Source organism: Oryx dammah, unplaced genomic scaffold (genome assembly GCF_014754425.2).
Source record: "Oryx dammah isolate SB20612 unplaced genomic scaffold, SCBI_Odam_1.1 HiC_scaffold_17, whole genome shotgun sequence".
In the NCBI taxonomy this organism is placed as follows: Eukaryota; Metazoa; Chordata; class Mammalia; order Artiodactyla; family Bovidae; genus Oryx; species Oryx dammah.
Window position 1 is genome coordinate 59,846,542 of NW_024070201.1, and position 23,474 is coordinate 59,870,015.

The 23,474-nt window shown below is 40.5% G+C and overlaps 1 protein-coding gene across 3 annotated transcripts in view; it reads left to right on the forward strand.

The window, feature by feature from the left end:
* The first annotated feature begins 3,443 nt into the window (after positions 1-3,443).
* The window catches only part of DNAJC24 (DnaJ heat shock protein family (Hsp40) member C24), a 78,230-nt gene continuing 58,199 nt past the window's right edge, over positions 3,444-23,474 (forward strand). For 2 of the 3 annotated variants that reach the window (XM_040258937.1, XM_040258939.1), the window contains exons 1-2: positions 3,444-3,537; positions 4,362-4,474. In XM_040258937.1, coding sequence (XP_040114871.1) covers positions 4,364-4,474 — 111 coding nt within the window. In that variant the 5' untranslated portion in view covers positions 3,444-3,537; positions 4,362-4,363. Of the gene's footprint in view, positions 3,538-4,330; positions 4,475-23,474 lie in introns of all 3 variants that reach the window. The other variant, XM_040258938.1, reaches the window with a different exon arrangement.

The following is a 23,474-nucleotide window of genomic DNA, read 5'->3' on the forward strand; positions in this document are numbered from 1 at the left end:
TACACACCAGCCTTTGAAGACTTAGTATGAAGAAAAGAATGTAAAATATCTCATTAATAATTTTTGTATTGTTTACATTTTGAAATGAGGATACTCTGGATACACTGGTGAATAAATACATTATTAAAATCCATTTCACCTGTTTCTTTTTATTTTTCTAATATGGCTACTAGGAGATTTAAAATCACCTGTGTGGTTTGCATTTGTGGCTTACATTGTATTTACATTGAACAGCAGTGCTCTAAAAAAGGAAAAAAATGAAGGAAGACTAATGAGCAAGGATTTCTCAAGTGTTTTAAAAAGTGGATTCTGATATAAATAAACAGATAAGTTCATGTTGTAAGACAACTGATCTGTTTCTTCAATAAACTAACGGAAAAAAAAGAAGAAAAGGTAGTAGTGAAGTATTGGGACTGCTATAGCTTAAAAGATATTTAAGAGACAGAATAACCAAATGCAATGTGTAGATTCTGGATTCTGACTAAAGCAAACCAACCATAAAAATAAAATTCAGAGACAACTAGGGAAATGTAAACAAGCACTAGATTTGGATAATATCAATGAATTATTGGTAATTTTTGAGGATTAATGACTTAATGGAGATGAAATAAAAAGTTGTAAACTAAAGTATGCTTTACAGATGTAAGCTAAAATATGTTATTATGAAATGACAGAACACTTGGGATTTGGTGGGGACAAAAAAGTGTACCTCTTTCTATATCAAAAAATAAATAAATACAAGAAAGTTGAGATACTGTGATTAGAATTTTCAGAATTTTGTTCAAAAAGGCAGTAAAAGAGATAATACATTAATGCAATCATAAATCAAAATAAAGTGCTCTTTCTATAAAAACTGAAGGGCGTGAGTATAATTATCTATACAAAGGACTATGCAGTGGAAAAAGGTAGTTTGAGGGCTAGAGAAATTCAAAGCAGTGCCATTCTGATAGTACTGTATAAGAAGGTCTTCAGAATAACACAGTTCTGTCATTTTAGGTATACTTAAGGCCACACAGCAGAGAAGGCAATGGCAACCCACTCCAGTACTCTTACCTGGAAAATCCCATGGACGGAGGAGCCTGGTGGGCTGCCGTCTATGGGGACGCACAGAGTCGGACACGACTGAAGCGACTTAGAAGCAGCAGCAGCAGCAGCAGGGCTACACAGAATGTTGGAACCAGTCATGAAAATCTTCTATTGATATAAAGGTGGTTGTGTCTGCCTTTAAACATGACAAAGTCCTATGAAGAAACTAAACTATACTTTTCCTTTTAGATTTTTAAACTTTTCTGTATCATTCAGTTATTCAGTTATAGTTCAGTGAAAGTTGCTCAATCACGTGCAACTCTTTGCAACCCCAGGGACTCTAGCCTGCCAGGCTCCTCAATGGAATTCTCCAGGCAAGAACACTGGAGTGGATAAGCCAGTTCCTTCTCCAGGGGATCTTCCTCACCCAGGGATCAAATCCCGGTTTCCTGTATCGCAGATCCATTCTTTACCAGCTGAGCTACCAGGGAACCATCATTAAATTACGGACCATATCAAAATATCTTTTTCAGTGTGCTTAGGGTTTGTCTCGACTGCTTCTAAAATGGATATTTGGTAGAAGATTAAAAAAAATGAAAATAAATCTAAGGAGTAACATCAACAAAACTACCTTAATATTTCCAAGTGAAATTTATATCATTCTATGGAGAACGAAGATGCAGTTTTGACCTCCAGGTAAAATGCAAGAAAGAATAGTCAATGTTATCGAGTCCAAGCTTGATCTGCTTGCCACACAACAGGCACCAATCCAGGAGATGAGAGGTTGAGGCAAGGAAGAGACTATAATTTGGGAGCCAGCTGATGGAGAAGATGGCAGGCTAGCACCTCAAAATAACCATTTTACAGGGTCTGGATGCCAGGTTCTTTTATAGATCAGACATGGGGGAAGGTGAGGAAAAAGTTAAAAAAGCCATTAATATTACAAACATCTCACAGAATGACAAGCGGAAGGCAGGGGATTTGTTAATTTCTTCCTTTCTGCCAGCTGTGGGTGGACAGGGTTCTGAACAAAGGCACTCTAGTTTAACAGTCAGGCAGAGAGGCAGGATTCTTTAAGGCTGGCCATTCTGTATGATTATAACAGAAGCAGCGAAAACAAGTCAAAGAAACAGTACCAACGTGGAATCAGGATTTGCTTCTCTGCAACAAATCTAAGGTAAGCAGCAGAGAGATTTGACAGTAAAAGCAAAGAACAGAACTAATGACAGGGAGAGGAAAGTGCCCATTTGGAGTATCCAATAACTACCTCAAAGTGAGTGTTTTTATTTTGCTTTTTCTGTGAGCTTGAACGATGTCACAGCTGCCCTGCAAATAGGAAGACTTGCTAAGAGTGTGAAAGGACTTTGAAAAGTTTTCATTTTTCAAGTCAGTTTCTAAAATCTAAAAGAAATAAGTTGAACATCTTTTCCAAAAAAAATAATATTAAAACTGAAAAACTTTGGGCTTCCCTGGTAGCTCGCTGGTAAAGAATCTGCCAGCAATGCAGGAGACCCCAGTTTGATTCCAGGAGAAAGACTAGGCTACCTACTAAAATATTCTTGGGCTTCCTTGGTGTCTCAGATGGTAAAGAATCCGCCTGCAATATGGGAGTTAAATCGCTCAGTCGTGTCCGACTCTTTGCGACCCCATGGACTGTAGCCCACCAGGCTCCTCCGTCCATGGGATTCTCCAGGCAAGAATACTGGAGTGGGTTGCCATTTCCTTCTCCAGGGGATCTTCCTGACCCATGTATCGAACCCAGGTCTCCCGTATTAGAGGCAGATGCTTTAACCTCTGAGCCACCTGGGTTCAATCCCTAGGTTGGGAAGATCCCCTTGAAAAGGACATGGCAACCCACTAAAGTAAAATCTAAAAGAAATAATTAAGTTGAACATCTCTTTCAAAAAAAAAAAATTAAAACGAAAACTTTTTACTCAGCAGAGGTTTCAGTTCTCTTAGTTTGGGAATGAGAACATTCCAAAGGAAGTCTAGGGAGAAGGGTGGGATCAGTTCTTGTCACCCTTCTCATCGACCTCCACCCGCTCTAATCCCAACTGTACCCCCACCGTAGCCCGCTCCCGTCATCCCCCGTCATAGTACTGCAGTCGTCAAGCGGGAAAGGACAGGGAGGGGCAGTGGGTAGGTTATGTGGAGGAAGTTTTGGGGAAGGCGGAGGAAGCTTGGAGGGGAGTGCTGGGGGTACTCGCTGAGGAAGAGGAGAGAAACGACAGTTTGGGAGCCAGGACAAGAGCGAGTTAGAACAAGGCGAAGGAAACCTTTTCCTACCGCGCCCGCACTTGCTGCTGGTAAACTCCTGAGGCAGAGGCGAATGGGTTACCATAGCGACCGCGTCAGGAGGGCGGAGCGGCGCTTCCGATCGGTGCCTCAGCCATTGTGGCTCGGCTGGAAACTTGACCGCGTTAGGTCAGTGACTTCCGGCGGAAGCAGAAGCCGGTTCCGAGGTTTGGCAGACTGCAGGCGAGGAGTGGGCTCCAAGTGGCTTTACTGTCGGTAAGTTTGCGATCGAGTGGATCCAGGAGAGGGTACGAAGTCTGTGGCTGGGCGACACAGGGCACTGTGAGTGCAGTGGATTGCCGAGTCCCAATTTTGAGGAAGCCCCGGATGTCTTGTTGAGTTCGCGGCTATGGGAAGAAGTTGCCTGGTTCTGGGGCTCCTGGCGGGTTCTCTTCGGTTCGGAAGGGCTGTCACGTCTTCCCTTGAAGAGTTTCAGGAGCTCTTTGCGAGATCTGAGCGCCTGTCCAATAACTGAGGGACTGTTGCTCTCCACCTGCCAGTGCTGACTGGCTATTTGGCGTGTTATTCTTTGAAGATAACCTAAAGACAAGAAGTGAACTGGAGACATTAAGAGGAATACTCCCAAATTGATTTTAATTCCTCGTTTTGCTTTTAAAGAATATTTACTCATTTTATAAACACTTATTAAACTCTGGTATGTTTAGTGAGTACCTACTGTGTGTCGGTTTTACCAAGAGACTAGCAGAAACACCTTTCTTAGACGGCCATCCACCGCTCGGGTTTATTATCGAATTCTTTTTTTTTTCTTACGCTGTTGTATATTCGTTACTTTAATATATAAGCGTATATCATGAAACATCTAACACATTTTTCCACATTTGTCTGTATACTTAAACGTGAAATTCTTGGGGCGTTTCAAATGAAAATATTTGCTTCTTCAGGCTTGCATTATTATGATGTCTTAATATTACAGAACTTAGGGAAGCTGTACCTAGTTATTTCCCAGGTACACGCAAACTAATGAATTGTCGTCAATATTTCTATTCAGCTGATCAGAAAAGGACCACTTCTTGTTCAAGGTATGATGGCATTTGAGCAGATACCAAAAAAGGATTGGTACAGCATTCTGGGAGCAGACCCATCTGCAAGTGTGTCAGACTTAAAACAAAAGTATCAAAAACTCATTTTAATGGTAAGTCTTTTGTTTTCGATTCTGTATTGGAGGGGGAACATCGGGTTTTATGTGAGCAGAAATACAGGTTTCTGTACAATGAATATATGATATCAAAACGGAATCAAAAGTATTAATTTGGTTAATTGACAGTTTCGGTACTATTGTAATAGAAGTTGATTGGAGATGGGATTGCATAGTGATTTGGAACATATTTGAGTCATGCTGGTTGGTTTAAAATCCTGATTCTACCACTAACTAACCTTGGGAATGTGGGCAAATTATTTTCCCCTATATGTTCCTTGTGTTGGCTAAAGTCATGTTCCATTCTTTGTGAGCACAGACTGTAGCTCGCCAGGCTCCCCTGTCCATGGAATTTTCCAGGCAAGAAATACTGGAGTGGGTTGCCATTTCCTTCTCCAGGGGATCTTCCCCACCCAGGGATCAAACCTGTGTCTCCTGCATTGGCAGACAGATTCTTCACCACTGAGTGACCTCAAGGAGTATTAAATGAAATAATCCATGTGAATTTCCTTGAAGTGTGTCATGTAATAAGCGACATTAGCATCCAGTCAACACTGGCTGCTGCTGCTGCTGCTAAGTCACTTTAGTTGTGTCCGACTGTGTGCCACCCATCCCTGGGATTCTCCAGGCAAGAACACTGGAGTGGGTTGCCATTTCCTTCTCCAATGCATGAAAGTAAAAAGTGAAAGTGAAGTCGCTCAGTTGTGTCCGACTCTTAGTGACCCCATGGACTGCAGCCTACCAGGCTTCTCCGTCCATGGGATTTTCCAGGTGAGAGTGCTGGAGTGGGGTGCCATTGCCTTCTCCGTCAACACTAGCTACATGTGGCTGTTGTGCACCTGAAACTTGGCTAGTTGAAAATGATGTGTTCTATAAGTATAAAACAGACATTGGGTTTTGAAGGCTTAGTACAGAAAAAGAATATAAAATAATCTAAAATTTTTATGTTTATTAAATATTGAAGTGACAATGTTTTGGATAGATTGGTTGTTTTACATATTTTATACATATACAGTAAATATACTGTCAGAATTGCTGGGCTTCCCTGGTGGCTCAGATGGTAAAGAATCATCCTGCAAGGCAGGACACCTAGATTTGATCCCTGGGTTGGGAAGATCCCCTGGAGAAGGGAATGGCAGTCCACTCCAGTATTCTTGCCTCGAGAATTCCGTGGACAGATGAGCCTGGCAGGCTACAGTTCATGGGGTCGCATGTACCCTAAATGTATTATCAAAATTGACTTCATCCATCTTCTTTGTAAACATTACATATATGGCTTGCATTTATAGTTTACATCATATCTTTATTGAATAGTACTGATTTAGGCCAGTTAAAGACTTGTTTTCCACTGATTTCATTCCTTTATGAAATGGGTTGTGGTTTTTATGAAGAGATAGTATCTTTCTAAACTACCTATTAATTTTTTCATCTTATATTGTGAGGTTTCTTAAGGAAATCAGTAAATAATCTCCAGTTAACTCAGTTTACAAAAAGAGTAGAGGATCATTACTTTTATAACATGGGTTGTTCCTCAAGTTTTTATTAGATCTGTGAGGTTTTGCCGTAACAGTGTGAGACAGTAGATGTTTCACTGTCAAGAATGTATTATTATCCCTGCTCTAGGTAATAAGTTGAGCTAAATGATGTTAAGGTTTCTTTTGTCTCAGGACTTTTAAGATTTCTGTCAGTAAAATCAAGTAGACTTTTTGGAAAAATTTTTTAGTACTGTATCATTCTTGTGCCTCAGCTAACAGAGATATGAGGCTGGAGAAGTACACTGGCTTTAGATCATGCACAGCTTGTAAGCCATTTGGCATTTAATTTGACAAGAAGTTATTTGCACTTAGTACAGTAATATCTGTCAAACGTCAAACAAAGTGAATGAACCGTTTTGCGTCCCCTCTGGTAACATATCCAAGAGTTCCAGTTGCTCTGCATCTTCCCTGTCATTTGATGCTATTAGTCTCTTTAAATTAATCTCTCAGGAGTTTTTCAGTTTTGCCACCATTGACATTTTGGGCAGGATAATTGTTCTGTGGGGTTATCCTGTGCATTGTAGGATGGTTCACAGCATTCTAGATGCCAGTAACAACTAAAAATGTCTCCTGGTTGTAAAAATTGCAAACCTCCCTATCTCATTGAGATCCACTGCACTGCACATTCTCCTGTGTTCATGGTGATATCTAACTGTGGTTTTGTATTTTTCTCATGGCTGATGGTGTTAAGCTCATTTTTAATGTGGTTTTAGCCATTTGTATAATTTTTTTTGTGAAGTCTCTTTTGAAAAAATTACATATTTCCTTGATCTTGTATATATATAAGTGTATGTATTTTCTCCTAGTCTGTGGCTTGCCAGCTCATTTTCCTAATGGTATTTTTCGAGGAGAAGTTTTTTGTTTTGGTGAACTGTAATTTATCAGATTTTTGTTTTACGATTAGTGCTGTCTATATCTTCTCTAGGAAGATCATGAAAATAATCTCCTATGTTTTTTTCTAGAAGATATGTAGTTTGCTTTTACCTTTGTTTGCATGCGTGCTCAGTCGTGTCTGACTCTCTGCGACCCCATGAACTGGAGCCTGCCAGGCTCCTCTGGCCATGGAATTTCCAGGCAGGAATACTGGAGTGGGTTGCCATTTCCTATTCTAGGGGATCTTTCCGACCCAGAGATCAAACCCGCATCTCTTGCATCTCCTACATTGGCAGATGGATTCTTTCCTATTGTGCTGCCCGGGAATTGTGTATCCTGTGATATAGGAAGTCATGTTTTTGGTTTTCACTCAGTAAGGATATCCAGTGTTCATCATTTGTTGAACAAAATCCTCTCCATTGGATTGTCTTTGCAAGATGGATCTATTTTTGGACTATATTCTGTTTAATATATTTGTTTATCCTTTTACTAATACTTTTGTGTGGATTACTATAGGTTCACAATCAGTTTTAAAGTCACCTAAAGTTAAATAATCTTATTCTACTTTTAAATTTTATTTTGGTTAATTTAGATTGCTTGCACGTACCGTCTGAGCCACTACGGAAGGCTCAGTGTTTAAATTTAGTATGGTTATTCCAGCTCCAAAAATAATTGGGAAATAACTGCATTTTCTCTCTTTTCTGAAAAAGTTTGTGTAAGATTGCTATTGTTAATTATTTAAATGTTTAATATAATTTACTAGGGAATTAAACTGGGCCTGAACTTTTCTTTGTGGGAAGTTTTACAGTTATGTGTTTATTTTTAGAGGCTATACGGCTGCTGAGAGTTTCTTTCTATTTTCTGTTTTGTCAACATAGGTGAATTATACTTTTTCAAGAATTTGTCCATTTGATTTAAGAAGTCTAACATACTTCAAGGCTTCCCTGGTGGCTCAGAGGGTCAAGAGTCTTCCTGCAATGTGGGAGACCCAGGTTTGATCCCTGGGTCAGGAAGATCTCCTGGAGAAGGAAATGGCAACCCACTCCAAAATGTTCATACTGTTGCCTTATTAGTCCTTTATTGCTATAGATTATGTAGTTATGTTTTCCCTTTGATTCTTTATATTGATAATTTGTGTTTTCTATTTATTTTTTCGTAATGAGGCTTGCTAGAGTTTTTTCTATTTCTTTAATCTTGTTTGCCAAGAAGAAACTTACTTTGTTGACATTTTTATATTGTTTGTTCATTTCTCTTCACTTGATTTCTGTTTTTAATTTTATAATATCCTTTCTTCTACTTATTTGCTTTTATTTTCCTGGTTCATTAATGTAGAACCATTCATTATTGAATGTACACCTGTCTTCTTACTTTCTTAACATAGTCACTTAAAGCTATACATTTCGCTCTAAACTAGGAAAACTGCTTTAACTGCATTTTACAAATGTTGATATGTGTATACACAAATTATGTAAAAGTTTCTCCTGTAATAGTTTTCTTTGACCTATGGGCTACTAGGAAGTACATTGTTTAATTTCTACACATTGGAAAATATTCAGAACTTTCTGTTATTGACTTCTAATTTAATTTTGTTGTGATTAGAAAATACATTTGGTATGATTTCATTCCTTTATATTAATTAAAAAATTTTTATGGCCTAGCATATGATCTATCATAGTGAATATTCCCATGCGCTTGAAAAATATGTATTTGGCTTTTATTGAATGTAGTGTTCTATAAATGTCTGATAGATCAAGTTGATAGTATTCAAATACTTTATATCCTTATTGATTTTTTTTTGGACTATTTTTATCAGTTTCTGAGAGAAGGACATAACGTCTTCAACTGTGATTGTGGATTTGTGTTTTCCTCTATAGTTTTGTGAATTTTGTTTTATTTATTTGGGATCATTTTCATTGGGTGCATATATGTGTGTGTGTGTGTGTGCATTAAGATTATGTCTTTATGAATTTGAACCTTTGATCGTTGTGAATTTCCCCTCTGTATTTCTGACAGTATTCTTCCTGAAGTGTACTTTGATATTTCTGTAGCCACACACCTTTCTTATCCTTCAGTTCAGTTCAGTTCAGTCACTCAGTCAATGTCCGATTCTTTGCGACACCATGGACTGCAGCATGCCAGGCTTCTGTGTCCATCAGCAACTCCTGGAGCTTACCCAAACGCATGTCCATTGAGTCAGTGATGCTGTCCAACCACCTCATCCTCTGCCGTCCCCTTCTCCCACCTTCAATCTTTCCCAGCATCAGGGGCTTTTCCAATGAGTCAGTACTTTGCATCAGGTGGCCAAAGTATTGGAGTTTCAGCTTCAACATCAGTCCTTCCAATGAATAGTAAGGACTGATTACCTTTAGGATGGACTGGTTGGATTTCTTTGCAGTCCAAAAGACTCTCAATTGTCTTCTCCAACACCACAGTTCAAAAGCATCAATTCTTCGGTGCTCAACTTTCTTTATACTCCAATTCTCACATCTATACATGACTAATGGAAAAACCATAGCCTTGACTAGACGGACCTTTGTTGGCAAAGTAATGTCTCTGCTTTTTAATATGCTGTCTAGGTTGGTCGTCATTTTTCTTCCAAGGAACAAGCGTCTTTTAATTTCATGGCTGCGGTCACCATCTGCAGTGATTTTGGAGCCCCAAAAGATAAAGTCGCTCACTGTTTCCATTGTTTCCTCATCTATTTGCCATGAAATGATGAGACTGGATGCCATGATCTTTGTTTCCTGAATGTTGAGTTTTAAGCCAACTTTTTCACTCTCCTTTTTCTCTTTCATAAAGAGGCTCTTCAGTTTTTCTTCGTTTTCTGCCATAAGGGTTGTGTCATCTACATATCTGAGGTTATTGATATTTCTCCCAGGAATCTTGTTTCTAGCTTGTATTTCATACAGCCCAGCATTTCTCAAAATATGCTCAGTATATAAGTTAAATAAGCAGGATGACAATATGCAGCCTTGACATACTCCTTTCCCAATTTGGAACCAATCTGTTGTTCTGTTTCCGGTTCTAACTGTTGCTTCTTGACCTGCATACAGATTTCTCAGGAGGCAGGTCAGGTGGTCTGGTAGTCCCATCTCTTTAAGAATTTTCCAAAGTTTTGTGTGATCCACACAGTCAGAGGCTTTGGTGTGGTCAATAAAGCAGAAGTAGATGTTTTTCTGGAACTCTCTTGCTTTTTTGATGATCCAACAGATGTTGGCAATATGATCTCTGGTTCCTCCGCCTTTCCTAAATCCAGCTTGACCATCTTGAAGTTCATGGTTCATGTAGTGTTGAAGCCTGGCTTGGAGAATTTTGAGCATTTTTTCACTAGTGTATGAGATGAATGCAATTGTGTGGTAGTTCGAACATTCTTTGGCATTGCCCTTTGGGATTGGAATGAAAACTGACCTTTTCCAGTCCTGTGGCAACTGCTGAGTTTTCCAAATTTGCTGGCATATTGAGTGCAGCACTTTCACAGCATCATCTTTTAGGATTTGAAATAGCTCAGTTGGAATTCCATCACCTTGACTAGCTTTGTTTGTGGTGATGCTTCCTAAGGCCCACTTGACTTTGCATTCCAGGATGTCTGGCTCTAGGTGAGTGATCACTGCTGCTGCTGCTGCTAAGTCACTTCAGTCGTGTCCAACTCCGTGTGACCCCATGGATGGCAGGCCACCAGGCTCCCCCGTCCCTGGGATTCTCCAGGCAAGAATACTGAAGTGGGTTGCCATTGCCTTTTCTAATGCATGAAAGTGAAAAGTGAAAGTGAAGTCTCTCAGTCGTGTCCGACTCTTAGCAACCCCATGGACTGCAGCCTACCAGGCTCCTCCGTCCATGGGATTCTCCAGGCGAGAATACTAGAGTGGGAGTGCCGTTGCCTTCTCCAGGTTAGTGATCATACCATCATGATTACCTTGGTCGTGAAGATCTTTTTTGTACAGTTCTTCTGTGTATTCTTGCCACCTTTTCTTAATATCTTCTGCTTCTGTTAGGTCCATACAATTTCTGTCCTTTATCGAGCCCATATTTGCATGAAATGATGGTCCCTTGGTATCTCTAATTTTCTTGACGAGATCTCTAGTCTTTCCCATTCTGTTCTTTTCCTCTATTTCTTTGCATTGATCGCTGAGGAAGGCTTTCTTATCTCTTCTTGTTATTCTTTGGAACTCTGCATTCAGATGCTTATATCTTTCCTTTTCTCCTTTGCTTTTCACTTCTCTTCTTTTCACAGCTATTTGTAAGGACTCCCCAGACAGCCATTTTGGTTTTTTGCATTTCTTTTCCATGGGGATGGTCTTGATCCCTGTCTCCTGCACAATGTCACGAATCTCCGTCCATAGTTCATCAGGCACTCTATCTATCAGATCTAGGCCGTTAAATCTATTTATCACTTCTACTGTATAATCATAAGGGATTTGATTTAGGTCATACCAGAATGGTATAGTGGTTTTCCCCACTTTCTTCAATTTGAGTCTGAATTTGCCAATAAGGAGTTCATGATCTGAGCCACAGTCAGCTCCCGGTCTTATTTTTGCTGACTGTATAGAGAGCTTCTCCATCTTTGGCTGCAAAGAATATAATCAATCTGATTTTGGTGTTGACCATCTGGTGATGTCCATGTGTAGAGTCTTCTCTTGTGTTGTTGGAAGAGAGTGTTTGTTATGAGCAGTGCGTTCTCTTGGCAAAACTCTATGATCCTTTGCCCTGCTTCATTCTGTACTCCAAGGCCAAATTTGCCTGTTACTCCAGGTGTTTCTTGACTTCCTACTTTTGCATTCCAGTCCCCTATAATGAAAAGCACATTATTTTTGGGTGTTAGTTCTAAATGGTCTTGTAGGTCTTCATAGAACCTTTCAACTTCAGCTTCTTCAGCATTACTGGTTGGTGCATAGGCTGGATTACCATGATATTGAATGGTTTGCCTTGGAAACAAACAGAGATCATTCTGTCGTTTTTGAGATTGCATCCAAGTACTGCATTTCAGACTCTCTTGTTGACCATGATGGCTACTCCATTTCCTCTAAGGGATTCCTGTCCACAGTAGTAGATATAATGGTTATCTGAGTTAAATTTACCCATTCCAGTCCTTTTTAGTTTGCTGATTCCTAGAATGTTGATGTTTACTCTTGCCATCTCCTGTTTGACCACTTCCAATTTGCCTCGATTCATGGACCTGACATTCCAGGTCCCTATGCAATATTGCTCTTTACTGCATCGGACCTTGCTTCTATCACCAGTCACGTCCACAACTGGGTATTGTTTTTGCTTTGACGCTATCCCTTCATTCTTTCTGGAGTTATTTCTCCACTGATCTCCAGTGGCATATTGGGCACCTACCGACCCAGAGAGTTCCCCTTTCAGTATCCTGTCATTTCGCCTTTTCGTACTGTTCATGGGGTTCTCAAGGCAAGAATACTAAAGTGGTTTGCCATTCCCTTCTCCAGTGGACCACATTCTGTTCAGACCTCTCCACCATGACCCGCCCGTCTTGGGTGGCCCCATGGGCATGGCTTAGTTTCATTGAATTAGACAAGGCTGTGGTCTGTTTGGTCAGATTGGCAAGTTTTCTGTGATTACGGTTTCAGTGTGTCTGCCCTCTGATTCCCTTTCACAACACCTACTGTCTTACTTGGGTTTCTCTTACCTTGGACGTAGGGTATCTCTTCATGGCTGCTCCAGCAAAGCCCAGCTGCTGTCATAATTGTGACCTCCTTGGAAAGGTCCCATGCTCACACTGCTGCACTTAGTGCCCTCAACCCTACGTCAGGCCAGCGCCAACCCACGCCTCCGCCAGAGACTCCTGGACACTCACAGGCAAGTCTGGGTCAGTCTCTTGTGGGGTCACTTTCTCCTGGGTACTGGTGCACACCAGGTTTTGTTTTTACCCTCCAAGAGTCTGTTTCCCCAGTCCTGTGTAAGTTCTGGTGGCTGTATGGAGGGGTTACTGGCGACCTCCTCCAAGAGGGCTTATGCCATCCCCAGGTCTGCTGCACCCAGAGCCCCTGCCCCTGCAGCAGGGCACTGCTGCCCTGTACCTCTGCGGGAGACACTCACACACAGTTCTGGCTCAGTCCCTGTGGGGTCTCTGGGTCCTGGTGCGCACAAGGTTCGTTTGAGCCCTCTGAGCATCTCTGGCAGGTATGGGGTTTGATTCTAAATGTGACTTCACCCCTCCTGTTGCCTTACTGGGGCTTCTCCTTTGCCCTTGGACGTGGGGTATCTCTTTTTGATGGGATCTAACAGCTGTGAAAGGAACAGGCCTATTTGGGAAGCAGCTCTAGGTGCTCCCTGTGTTGGGGAAAGGAGGTGGATCTCACCACCCATTTCAGAGCCGGAAGTCCCGCCAGGTGGCGCAGGGACTTTTCTAGTACAACCCCAAAGGTGGAGGCTGCAGGGATCCGGGACCTGCTTGGTGCTGGAGCCAGTGGGGCTCGGAGTCCTCACCTGTCTGTGGCCGCCTCTCCACAGGCCTCAGTTTCCTTGTGTGGATAATGGGCTGATTACTACCAGCTTCCCCCTCGCCAACCGAGAGAAAGTCGCTGGGGTGTTCTGGCTCAGCGCCGCTACAGAAACCACTGGGGAAAACAGTCTGTTTCAGTTTTAGTTGAAATAAGGAAAAAAAAAAAGCAGTAACTGTAAACTTTGCCCAGAAATGCTTGTCAGGGTTAGTGAGTAGCTGGCTAAGCGAAGGAGCACAGGAAGCACGAATTGGCCAGGGCCCAGGTGGCGGGTGAAGGTAACTCGGCACGTGTGAAGATGCCCAGGCCATATCATAACCCGCCGCTGCCTCAGGAGACAGAGTCGCCGCTGGTTGAAGTAATGGCTTCCGGGACCATCCTCTGCGCTTTCCCTTTGGTTGCTTTAAAAATTTTTTCTTTATCTTGTGATTTTAGTGGTTTCTCTGGCATTTGCCTAAAACGTGATTACTTTGCGTTTATCCTATGTAGGGTTAACTGAGCTTCTTGGATTTTTGGTTGATATCTTTCTTTAGTTTGTTTTGGAATGTTTTCAGCCATTATGTCTTCACTTTTTTTTTATTCCCTGCTTCATTCTTTCTTCTCTATTTGGGATTTTGCATATAAGATTGTACTGCAGGTATTGGTTGCTCTATTCTTTTTTCCAGTAGGTTTTTTTTCCCCCAATTTTTATTTCAGTTTGCATAATTTCTGTGAACCTGTCTTCAAGTTCACTGGTTTTATTTTCCCTTCTGCTTTGTCCATCTCCTAATAAATTCATTACAAAAATTATTTCTCTTTATTATCTAATTTTTGTATCTAGCGTTTATCTGGCTCTTTTTTTATATAGCTTTCATCTTTTCCTTTCTAGTGTTGTGTGCCACTTCCAGTAGTTCCTGTAAATACAGTCTTTTTAAAGTCCCTGTCTGACAATTCTAACATCTGGGTCTAACATCTATCTCTGAGTCTGGTTCTGAAATTGCACAACTCAGATGGGACTTGAACCCATGAACTAGGCCTTAAATCCACTGTCTTTTAATTGAAATTGCACACCAGGTCTCAGGACTTAATGAAGCTCAGGTTCTTTATGTCTCAGTACAGAAGGAATTCAGCGATAGGCAAAGTGATAGGTAAGAGGTAGATTTATTGAGGGAGATACACACTCCATAGACAGAGTGTGGTCCATCTCAGCTGGCAAGAGGCCCTGGGAGATACACATTCCGTAAGACAGAATGTGGTCCATCTCAAAAGATGAGAGCAACCCAGAAATGTGGTATGGTGAGTTTTTATGGACTGAGTAATTTCATAGGCTAGTAAGTGGGAGGATTAGTCCAACTATTTTGAGTAAGGGCTGGTATTCAGGAATTGGGCCACCACCTACTTTTTTGGCTTTTTATGCTTGGCCTTGGAACTGTCATGGCACAGGTGGGTATGTCATATAGTTTGCTAATGTATTATAATAAATATGCAATGAGGCTCAGGGTCTATTGGAAGTCAAATCTTTTCCGTCTGGGGCCTAATTGGTTCTAACCAATTTTTGTGGTATCCTCAAGAGCTATGTCCTTCTTTCAAAGGTTATGCCCTGCCCCCTTCCCTTCTATTTCAGTTCTGTATCCTTTCTTTCATGATGGAGCAAATTTTGTTGCTTCTTTGCATGTCTTATAATTTTTTTTGAATGCCAAAATTGTTTGTAAATGAAAAGTAGAGATCGAACTAAGGAATGTATTCTCAGGGGCGGGCATGTGCCTTCTTTGTAAGGTGCCATGTGTAGTGATCTGAGTCACTCTAGTCTGGAATTGAGCTGAGTTTTTTTGTTTGCTATTGCTTTCGTGTTTTATTTCACCTTGGGCTTCAGGTGGTTTGAGCAGGATCAGAACTGCCCCTGTAGCAGAATTTGGGATCTGAATCCTACTAGGATTTGTCTCAGCTCTCCTGCCCTGTCCTTGAATTTCGTATTAGGAATGGTCTGTCTCAGTCTTGCTGTTCCTTTCCTGAGTTGTGGATGACTGCTGCCTGGTACTCACTGTGAAATCTAGATTCCTTCCAGGCATTCTCTACTGCTTCAATCCTGCCTTCTGACTTGAGTAAGCCACTTGTGCCTGTGCCTTGCAGGTGACTCTTGGCAAAGGCCTGTAGGGTGGAGTTAGTGAATGGGTGCAGACTCTGTTATATCTGGGGTACCAAGGATTGTTGTGCCAGTCTGTGTCTGGTCTTTAAAATTAAAGTTCATTTTCTTCTTATCTGTGTCAGTATTGATTTCCTGCTTCTGCTGCCAAAGGTCAAAACAGTGATGGCTTTTTTTTTTCTCTCTTCTAGGGTCTTTTCATTTGGATTTTGGTTTGTTGCGTTTCTTTGAGTTTCGAGTCATCAGCTCTCTATTTTAATTAAATTAAATTTATTTATTTATTTATTGACCGTGCTAGGTCTTTGTTGTTGCTTGGGCTTTTCTCTAGTTGCAGCAAGTGGGGGCTACTCTCTGCTTGCGATGCACGTGCTTCTCATTGCAGTATCTTCTCTTGTTGCTGAGCACAGGCTCTAGGGGCGGCTTCAGTAATTATTTTAATTATTATTTTAATTATATTATTCAGTAATTTGTTGCTCTGCAGCTTGTGGGCCCTCCCAGACCAGGGATCAAACCTGTGTCTCCTGCACTGGCAAGCGGATTCTTTACCACTCAACTTCCTGTTTAAAGAAATGGTTGAATTTCTAGAATCTGGCTTATTCTCCTGCATTATGCCTTTCTGCATTATAATATGCCATTATTTCTTCCATCTTTGAAAATACCCTTTCTCCGAATGCATTTCTGCCATCTCTTGCCCCAAGTCTTTTGTTCTTTGCAGCAAAAACTGTTTCAAAAATTTGCCTCTGCTTCCTTTCTCCAATTTCTCCCTTCCTATTATCTCTCTTAAACCTGCTACAGTGAGGCCTTGTTCCTGCCACTGCTCTCTCTCCCTAGTCCACTGTGCCCCTTCTTGTGCCTCACCCAATGAACTCTTACTCATTGGCTCAGATGGTAAAGACTCTGCCTGTGATGCAGGAGACCTGGGTTTGATTCCTGGGTTGGGAAGATCCCTTGGAGAAGAGAGTGTCCACCCACTCCAGTATTCTTGCCTGGAGAATTCCATGGACAGAAGAACCTGGTGGGCTATAATCCATGGGTTGCAAAGTCAGACATGACTGCACGACTAATACTTTTTCCCCCCTCCCCCCCTTTTTCTTTCATGTACTGTTTTATACTAATTTATACTTCACACTTTATAAATGCTTTTAAATCTTAACTGGTGTTATCCTCTCAGCAGTCCCATAAGGTAGGTAATACTATCTTTATATTTGCAGCTGAGCAAACCAATTCTTATTTATAGTCAAGTGATTTGCCTGAAACACACAATGAATAAGGTGTAAAATCTAGGCTTGATCACATATCCTCTGCCCCTCAAGACACTCCCTTTGTATCAGACTTCTCATAATTGCCATCCAAAAGGGTTTACAGTTGTTCAGAGGCATAATTTTCAGTTTTGTGGATTTCAGTGGAAGGCTTATTCATGTACAGTTAATGAAGTAGTACAGAGGTCAGACATAATTACTATTCTCTGTTTTAATTTTGAAAGGATCTAGATTATGTATGGTGTATGGAGATAAAACTTATTTTTCTTATTCTCTTTGTCTAAGTTTAGAATTTCCAGTAGAGTTGAGAAGGAGAAAATTATAAGGGAAAACCATACTACTTACCATGCTTATCAGTTTTTTTTCAAAAACACTTTTAAAGTTCATAATCTTGCTTTCTAATTTGAATTACCATGTATTTTCTTAAGTCTGTTTTTCAGCAATGTCACTGAACAGTTGGAGAATAAAATTACATTTGACAAATACTATTCTGTATCTAATTTTGTAAAAAGGCGCATTTATTACATGCACTTTTCCAAGTTCAGAAGACTTTGAACTTAACACCTCCTACATAATTAGTTGTTGGGATAAAATATTGCTAAATCGCAGGCTGCTAAGTTTACAATACATGTTGATTTAGTAAATACTGTTTCCTTATTTTAGTTTTTGTAAACGTAGTACTTACTCAAGGTCCTGATTCAGAAAAATTCTTTTTAACTAATTGCAATCTTTTAGAATGCATTAAAGAGACATATAAAGCACAGAATTAGCTTGAAAGACATTTATTTCATATATCATTAAGTCTGTGGCCTAATAAATTACTATGTAAAAATAAAGGTAATTGAATCAACATTTCCCAGCAGCATTTTTTTTTTTTCTTTTTTTTGGTGGTGGGGACGGAGCTGTGCTAGGTCTTCATTGTGGTACACAGACTTAGTTGCCTGGTGTCATGTGGGATCTTAGTTCCCTGACCAGGGATTGAACCCACATCCCCTGCATTGGAAGGCAGATTCTTAACCATTAAACCACCAGGGAAGTCCTCCAGCAGTGTTTTATTAATAGGGACTTTGTGTGTGCTCAGTAGCTCAGTTGTGTCCGACTCTTTGTGACCCCATGCACTGTATGGAATTTTCCAGGGAAGAATACTGGAGTGGGTTACCATTTCCTTCTGCAGGGGATCTTACCAACCCAGGGCTCGAACTCACTTCTCTTGTGTCTCCTGCATTGACACGTGGATTCTTAACCATTGGCTACCTGGGAAGCCAGTAGGGACTTAAGTATTAATAAAAGTAAATTGCTCTTCTTTTTTCCTTACGAATCAATTTTTAAACTGTTTTTCTAGTTTTTTTTTTTTTAACGTAAGTTAAATGATAATTCATTGCTTTGTAATGGTCTAGGGTCAAGACTGATTAGTTATGTTATCCCGTGTGTTTTACAGTTATGCATGTGAAAATTGCTGTTTACTGAGGAAAAAGCTTCCCCCCAAAAGCTTTGTCATAGTGAAAACTGGGGGCCTTTTCCTGTTGATGCTGATAATATTACAGGATGCCTTTCAACTGCAAAAGAATTATTGTGTTGGAAAATTATATGCTGCTGTTGCAATATGTTCCATAATCTTAAAGAAAATCCATGTAATTTGAGGCAAAAGTGTGCAGGTTGCTGTTGTTCTTAAGGTTGGAAGAGTATAAAATGCCTTTGACAGTTACATGGGCATTCAGAGATTCTCTTGATTTTAAGTGATTATATATGTAGATTACCATTAAGCTTCTTATGTAATACATTTTAGCATCTTGAAAAAGAAAGTAGAAAAGGGTTCCTGAGCTATAGGGGAGAAAATTACCAATCAGCAAAGAAGGGAGATAAGAACAATTCTTTAAATAGGTCTTTCGACTATACTACAAAATGATCATAATTATTGAAAAGGTATTTAGGCAATATGATAAATTTTCTGAAAACATCTGGCAGTGTTGTGAGTAAAAATCAAAAGAGTATAACTTTTAATGAACATTAATGATTTATGTTAATGTGGTTAACTGTTTAGCTGTCCTCTGGGTGTCATACAGGGTGCAAGCTATTTAACAGTAATTACTTTGGTATGAACTGTTCTCTTCCATGATAAGAGAATGACATTTTAGGTGAACATTAAGTAATAACATTAACTAATACACATTACTATGTATCAGACACTGTTCTAATCACTTTATGTCCATTTATTTAACTCTGTAAAGCAAGAAATCATTATTATCCCTGGAAAATGAGGCTCAGAAATTAAGTAACAGTCTGGTTGGTGACAGGAAATTATGACACACTATATATACTTTGAAAAGGAAGGATTGATATAGAAGCTGAAGCTCCAATATTTTAGCCACTAGATGCAAAAAGCTGACTCATTGAAAAAGATCCTGATGCTGGGAAAGATTGAAGACAGAAGAAAAATGGGGCTGTAAAGGATGAAGTGGTCAGATAGCATCACTGACTCAATGGGCATGAATATGAGCAAATACCAGGAGATAGTGGAGAACAGAGGAGCCTGGCATTCTGCAGTTCATGGAGTTGCAAAGAGTTGGACTGGACTTAATGACTAAATAACAACAATTATATGCCAACTCTGTTCTAGGCATTTAGTAACTAAATATCTATTTCATAGGGTAGTTATAAAGATTTAAATCAGTAATAAACATAAAGCATCTAAAATAATGATTGTTGTTGTTCAGTTGCTCAGTCATGTCTGACTCTGCGACCCCGTGGACTGCAGCACGCTACGCCCTCCTGTCCTTCACCATCTCCCAGAGCATGCTCAAACTCACGTCCATTGAGTCAGTGATGCCATCCAACCATCTCGTCCTCTGTCGTCCCCTTCTCCTCCTGCTTTCAGTCTTTCCCAGCATAAGGGTCTTTTCTAATGAGTCAGCTCTTATCAGATGGCCAAAGTATTGGAGCTTCAGCTTCAGAGCAGTACTCTTAATGAATATTTAGGATTGATTTCCATTCAGATTGAATGGTTTGATCTCCTTGCAGTCCAAAAGACTCTCAAGAGTCTTCTACAAAACCACAGTTCAAAAGCATCACTGTTTTGGCACTCAGCCTTCTTTAGGGTCCAACTCTCACATCCATACATCACTACTGAAAAAACCATATTTTGACAGGGGGGACCTTTGTCAGTAATGTCTCTGCCTTTTAATATTCTGTCTAGGTTTGTCATAGCTATTCTGCCAAGGAGCAAGGATCTTTTCATTTCATGGCTGTAGTCACCATCTGCAGTGATTTTGGAGCCTAAGAAAATAAAGTCTGTCACTGTTTTCATTGTTTCCCCATCTATTTGCCATGATGGGACTGGATGCCATGATCTTAGTTTTCTGAATGTTGAGTTTTAAGTCAGCTTTTTCACCTTCTTTCACCTTCATCAAGAAGCTCTTGGTTCTTCCTCACTTTCTGCCATAAGGGTGGTGTCATCTGCATATCTGAGGTTATTGATGTTTCTCCCGCAATCTTGATTCCAGCTTTTGCTTCATCCAGCCCAGCATTTTCTCATGATGTACTCTGCATATAAGTTAAATAAACAGGGTGACAGTATACAGCCTTGACGTACTCCTTTCCCGATTTGGAACCAGTCTGTTGTTCCATGTCCAGTTCTAACTGTTGCTTCTTGACCTGCATACAGATTTCTCAGGAGGCAGGTCAGGTGGTCTGGTATTCCCATCTCTCTAGGAGTTTTCTACAGTTTGTTGTGATACATACAGTCAAAGGCCATAAAGTCAAAGGTGTAGTCAATAAAACAGAAGTAGATGTTTTTCTGGAACTCTCTTGCTTTTTCTATGATCCAACACATGTTGGCAATTTGATCTCTGATTCCTCTGCCTTTTCTAAATCCAGCTTGAACATCTGGAAGTTCTTGATTCATGAACTGCTGAAGCATAGCTTGGAGAATTTTGAGCATTGCTTTGCTAGCATGTAAAATGAGGGCAAGTATGCAGTAGTTTGAACATTCTTTGGCATTGCCCTTCTTTGGGGTTGGAATGAAAACTGACCTTTTCCAGTCCTGAGGCCACTGCTGGGTTTTCCAAATTTGCTGGCATATTGAGTACAGCATATTAACAGCATCATCTTTTAGGATTTGAAATAGTTCAGCTGGAATTCCATCACCTCCACTAACTTTGTTCGTAGTGATGCTTCCTAACTAAGGCCTGCTCGACTGCATACTCCAGGATGTCTGGCTCTACTGAGTGATCACACCATGGTGGTTATCTGGGTCATGAAGATCTTTTTGGTATAGTTTTTCTGTGGACTGGAAGAAACACAAGCTGGAATCAAGATTGCTGGGAGAAATATCAATAACAGATGATACCACTCTTATGGCAGAAAGTGAAGAGGAGCTAAAAAGCCTCTTGATGAAAGTGAAAGAGGAGAGTGAAAAAGTTGGCTTAAAGCCCAACATTCAGAAAACAAAGATCATGGCATCTGGTCCCATCACTTCATGGGAAATAGATGGGGAAACAGTAGAAACAGTGTCAGACTTTATTTTTTTGAGCTCCAAAATCACTGCAGATGGTGACTGAAGCCATGAAATTAAAAGACGCTTACTCCTTGGAAGAAAAGTTATGACCAACCTAGATAGTATATTCAAAAGCAGAGACATTACTTTGCCGACTAAGATCTGTCTAGTCAAGGCTATGGTTTTTCCAGTGGTCGTGTATGGATGTGAGAGTTGGACTGTGAAGAAGGCTGAGCGCTGAAGAATTGATGCGTTTGAACTGTGGTGTTGGAGAAGACTCTTGAGGGTCCCTTGGACTGCAAGGAGATCCAACCAGTCCATTCTGAAGGAGATCAACCCTCGGATTTCTTTGGAAGGAATGATGCTAAAGCTGAAGCTCCAGTACTTTGGCCACCTCATGAGAAGAGTTGACTCATTGGAAAAGACTCTGATGCTGGGAGAGATTGGGGGCAGGAGGAGAAGGGGACAACCCAGGATGAGATGGCTGGATGGCATCACGGACTCGATGGACGTGAGTCTGAGTGAACTCCGGGAGATGGTGATGGACAGGGAGGCCTGGCGTGCTGCGATTCATGGGATCGCAAAGAGTCGGACACGACTGAGCAACTGAACTGAACTGAACTTTCTGTGTATTCTTGCCACTTCTTCTTTATATCTTCTGCTTCTGTTAGGTCCATACCATTTCTGTCCTTTATTGTGCCCATCTTTGCATGAATGTTCCCGTAATATCTCTGATTTTCGTGAAGAGATCTCTAGTTTTTCCCATTCCATTGTTTTCCTCTGTTTCTTTGCATTGTTCACTTAGGAAGGCTTTCTTATCCTTGCTATTCTCTGGAACTCTTCATTCAGATGGATATATCTTTGCTTTTCTCCTTGCCTTCCACTTCTCATTTTCTCAGCTATTTATAAGGCCTTGTCAGACAACCATTTTGCCTTTTGGCATTTCTTTTTCTTGGGGATGGTCTTTATCACTGCCTCTTGTACAGTGTCACGAACCTCCTTCTATAGTTCTTCAGACACTCTATCAGATCTAATCCCCTGAATGTATTTGTCACTTCCACTGTATAATCATAAGGGATTTGATTTAAGTCATACCTTACTGGCTTGGTAGTTTTCCCTACTTATTTCAATTTAAGTCTGAATTTTGCAATAAGGAGTTAATGATCTGAATCACAGTCAGCTCCCAGTCTTGTTGACTGTATAGAGCTTCTCCATCTTCAACTGCAAAGAATATAATCAGTCTGATTTCAGTGTTGACCCTCTGGTGATGTCCATGTGTAAAGTCATCTCTCGTGGTGTTGGAAGAGGGTGTTTGCTATGACCAGTGTATTCTCTTGACAAAACTGTTAGCCTTTGACCTGTTTCATTTTGTACTCAAGGCCAAACTTGCCTTTCACTCCAGATATCTTTTGACTTCCTACTTTTGCATTCCAGTCCCCTATAATGAAAAGGACATCTTTTTTTGGTGTTAGTTCTAGAAAGTCTCGTAGGTCTTCGTAGAACTGCTCAACTTCAGCTTCTTCGGCATTAGTGGTTGGGGCATAGACTTGGATTACTGTGATAATGAATTGTTTGCCTTGGAAATGAACAGAGGTCATTCTGTTGTTTTGATATTGCACCTAGGTACGGCATTTCACACTCTTTTGTTGACTATGAGGGCTACTTTGTTTCTTCTAAGGGATGCTTGCCCACAGTAGTTGATTATATAGTGGTCATCTGAATTAATTTCACTTATTCCAGTCCATTTTAGTTCACTGATTCCTAAAATGTCGATGTTCACTCTTGCCATCTCCTGTTTGACCACTTCCATTTTACCTTGATTCATGGACCTAACACTCCAGGTTCCTATGCAGTTGCTCTTTATAGCATCGGACTTTACTTTCACTACCAGACACATCCACAACTGGGCATTGTTTCCATTTTGGCTCCGCCTTTTCATTCCTTCTGGAGCTATTTCTCTGCTTTTGTCCTGTAGCATATTGGGCACCTACCGACCTGGGGAGTTCATCTTTCAGTGTGCTTTTTGCCTTTTCATTCTGTTCTTGGTGTTAGCACAAACAATGCTTGGTACATAGTAAATGCTCAGTTATTTTATGGTGCACATAACAATTCAGCATTGGGAGATTAACGCTTCTGTTTTTTTTTCCAACAGTGAAAATAACACTTTAGTCTTTTTTGATGGCTTAAGGGTCATCACTGTTAAAATTAATTTTTGTACTCTGAAAACACAGACATAGATGGTTGAGCAGATAGTGAAA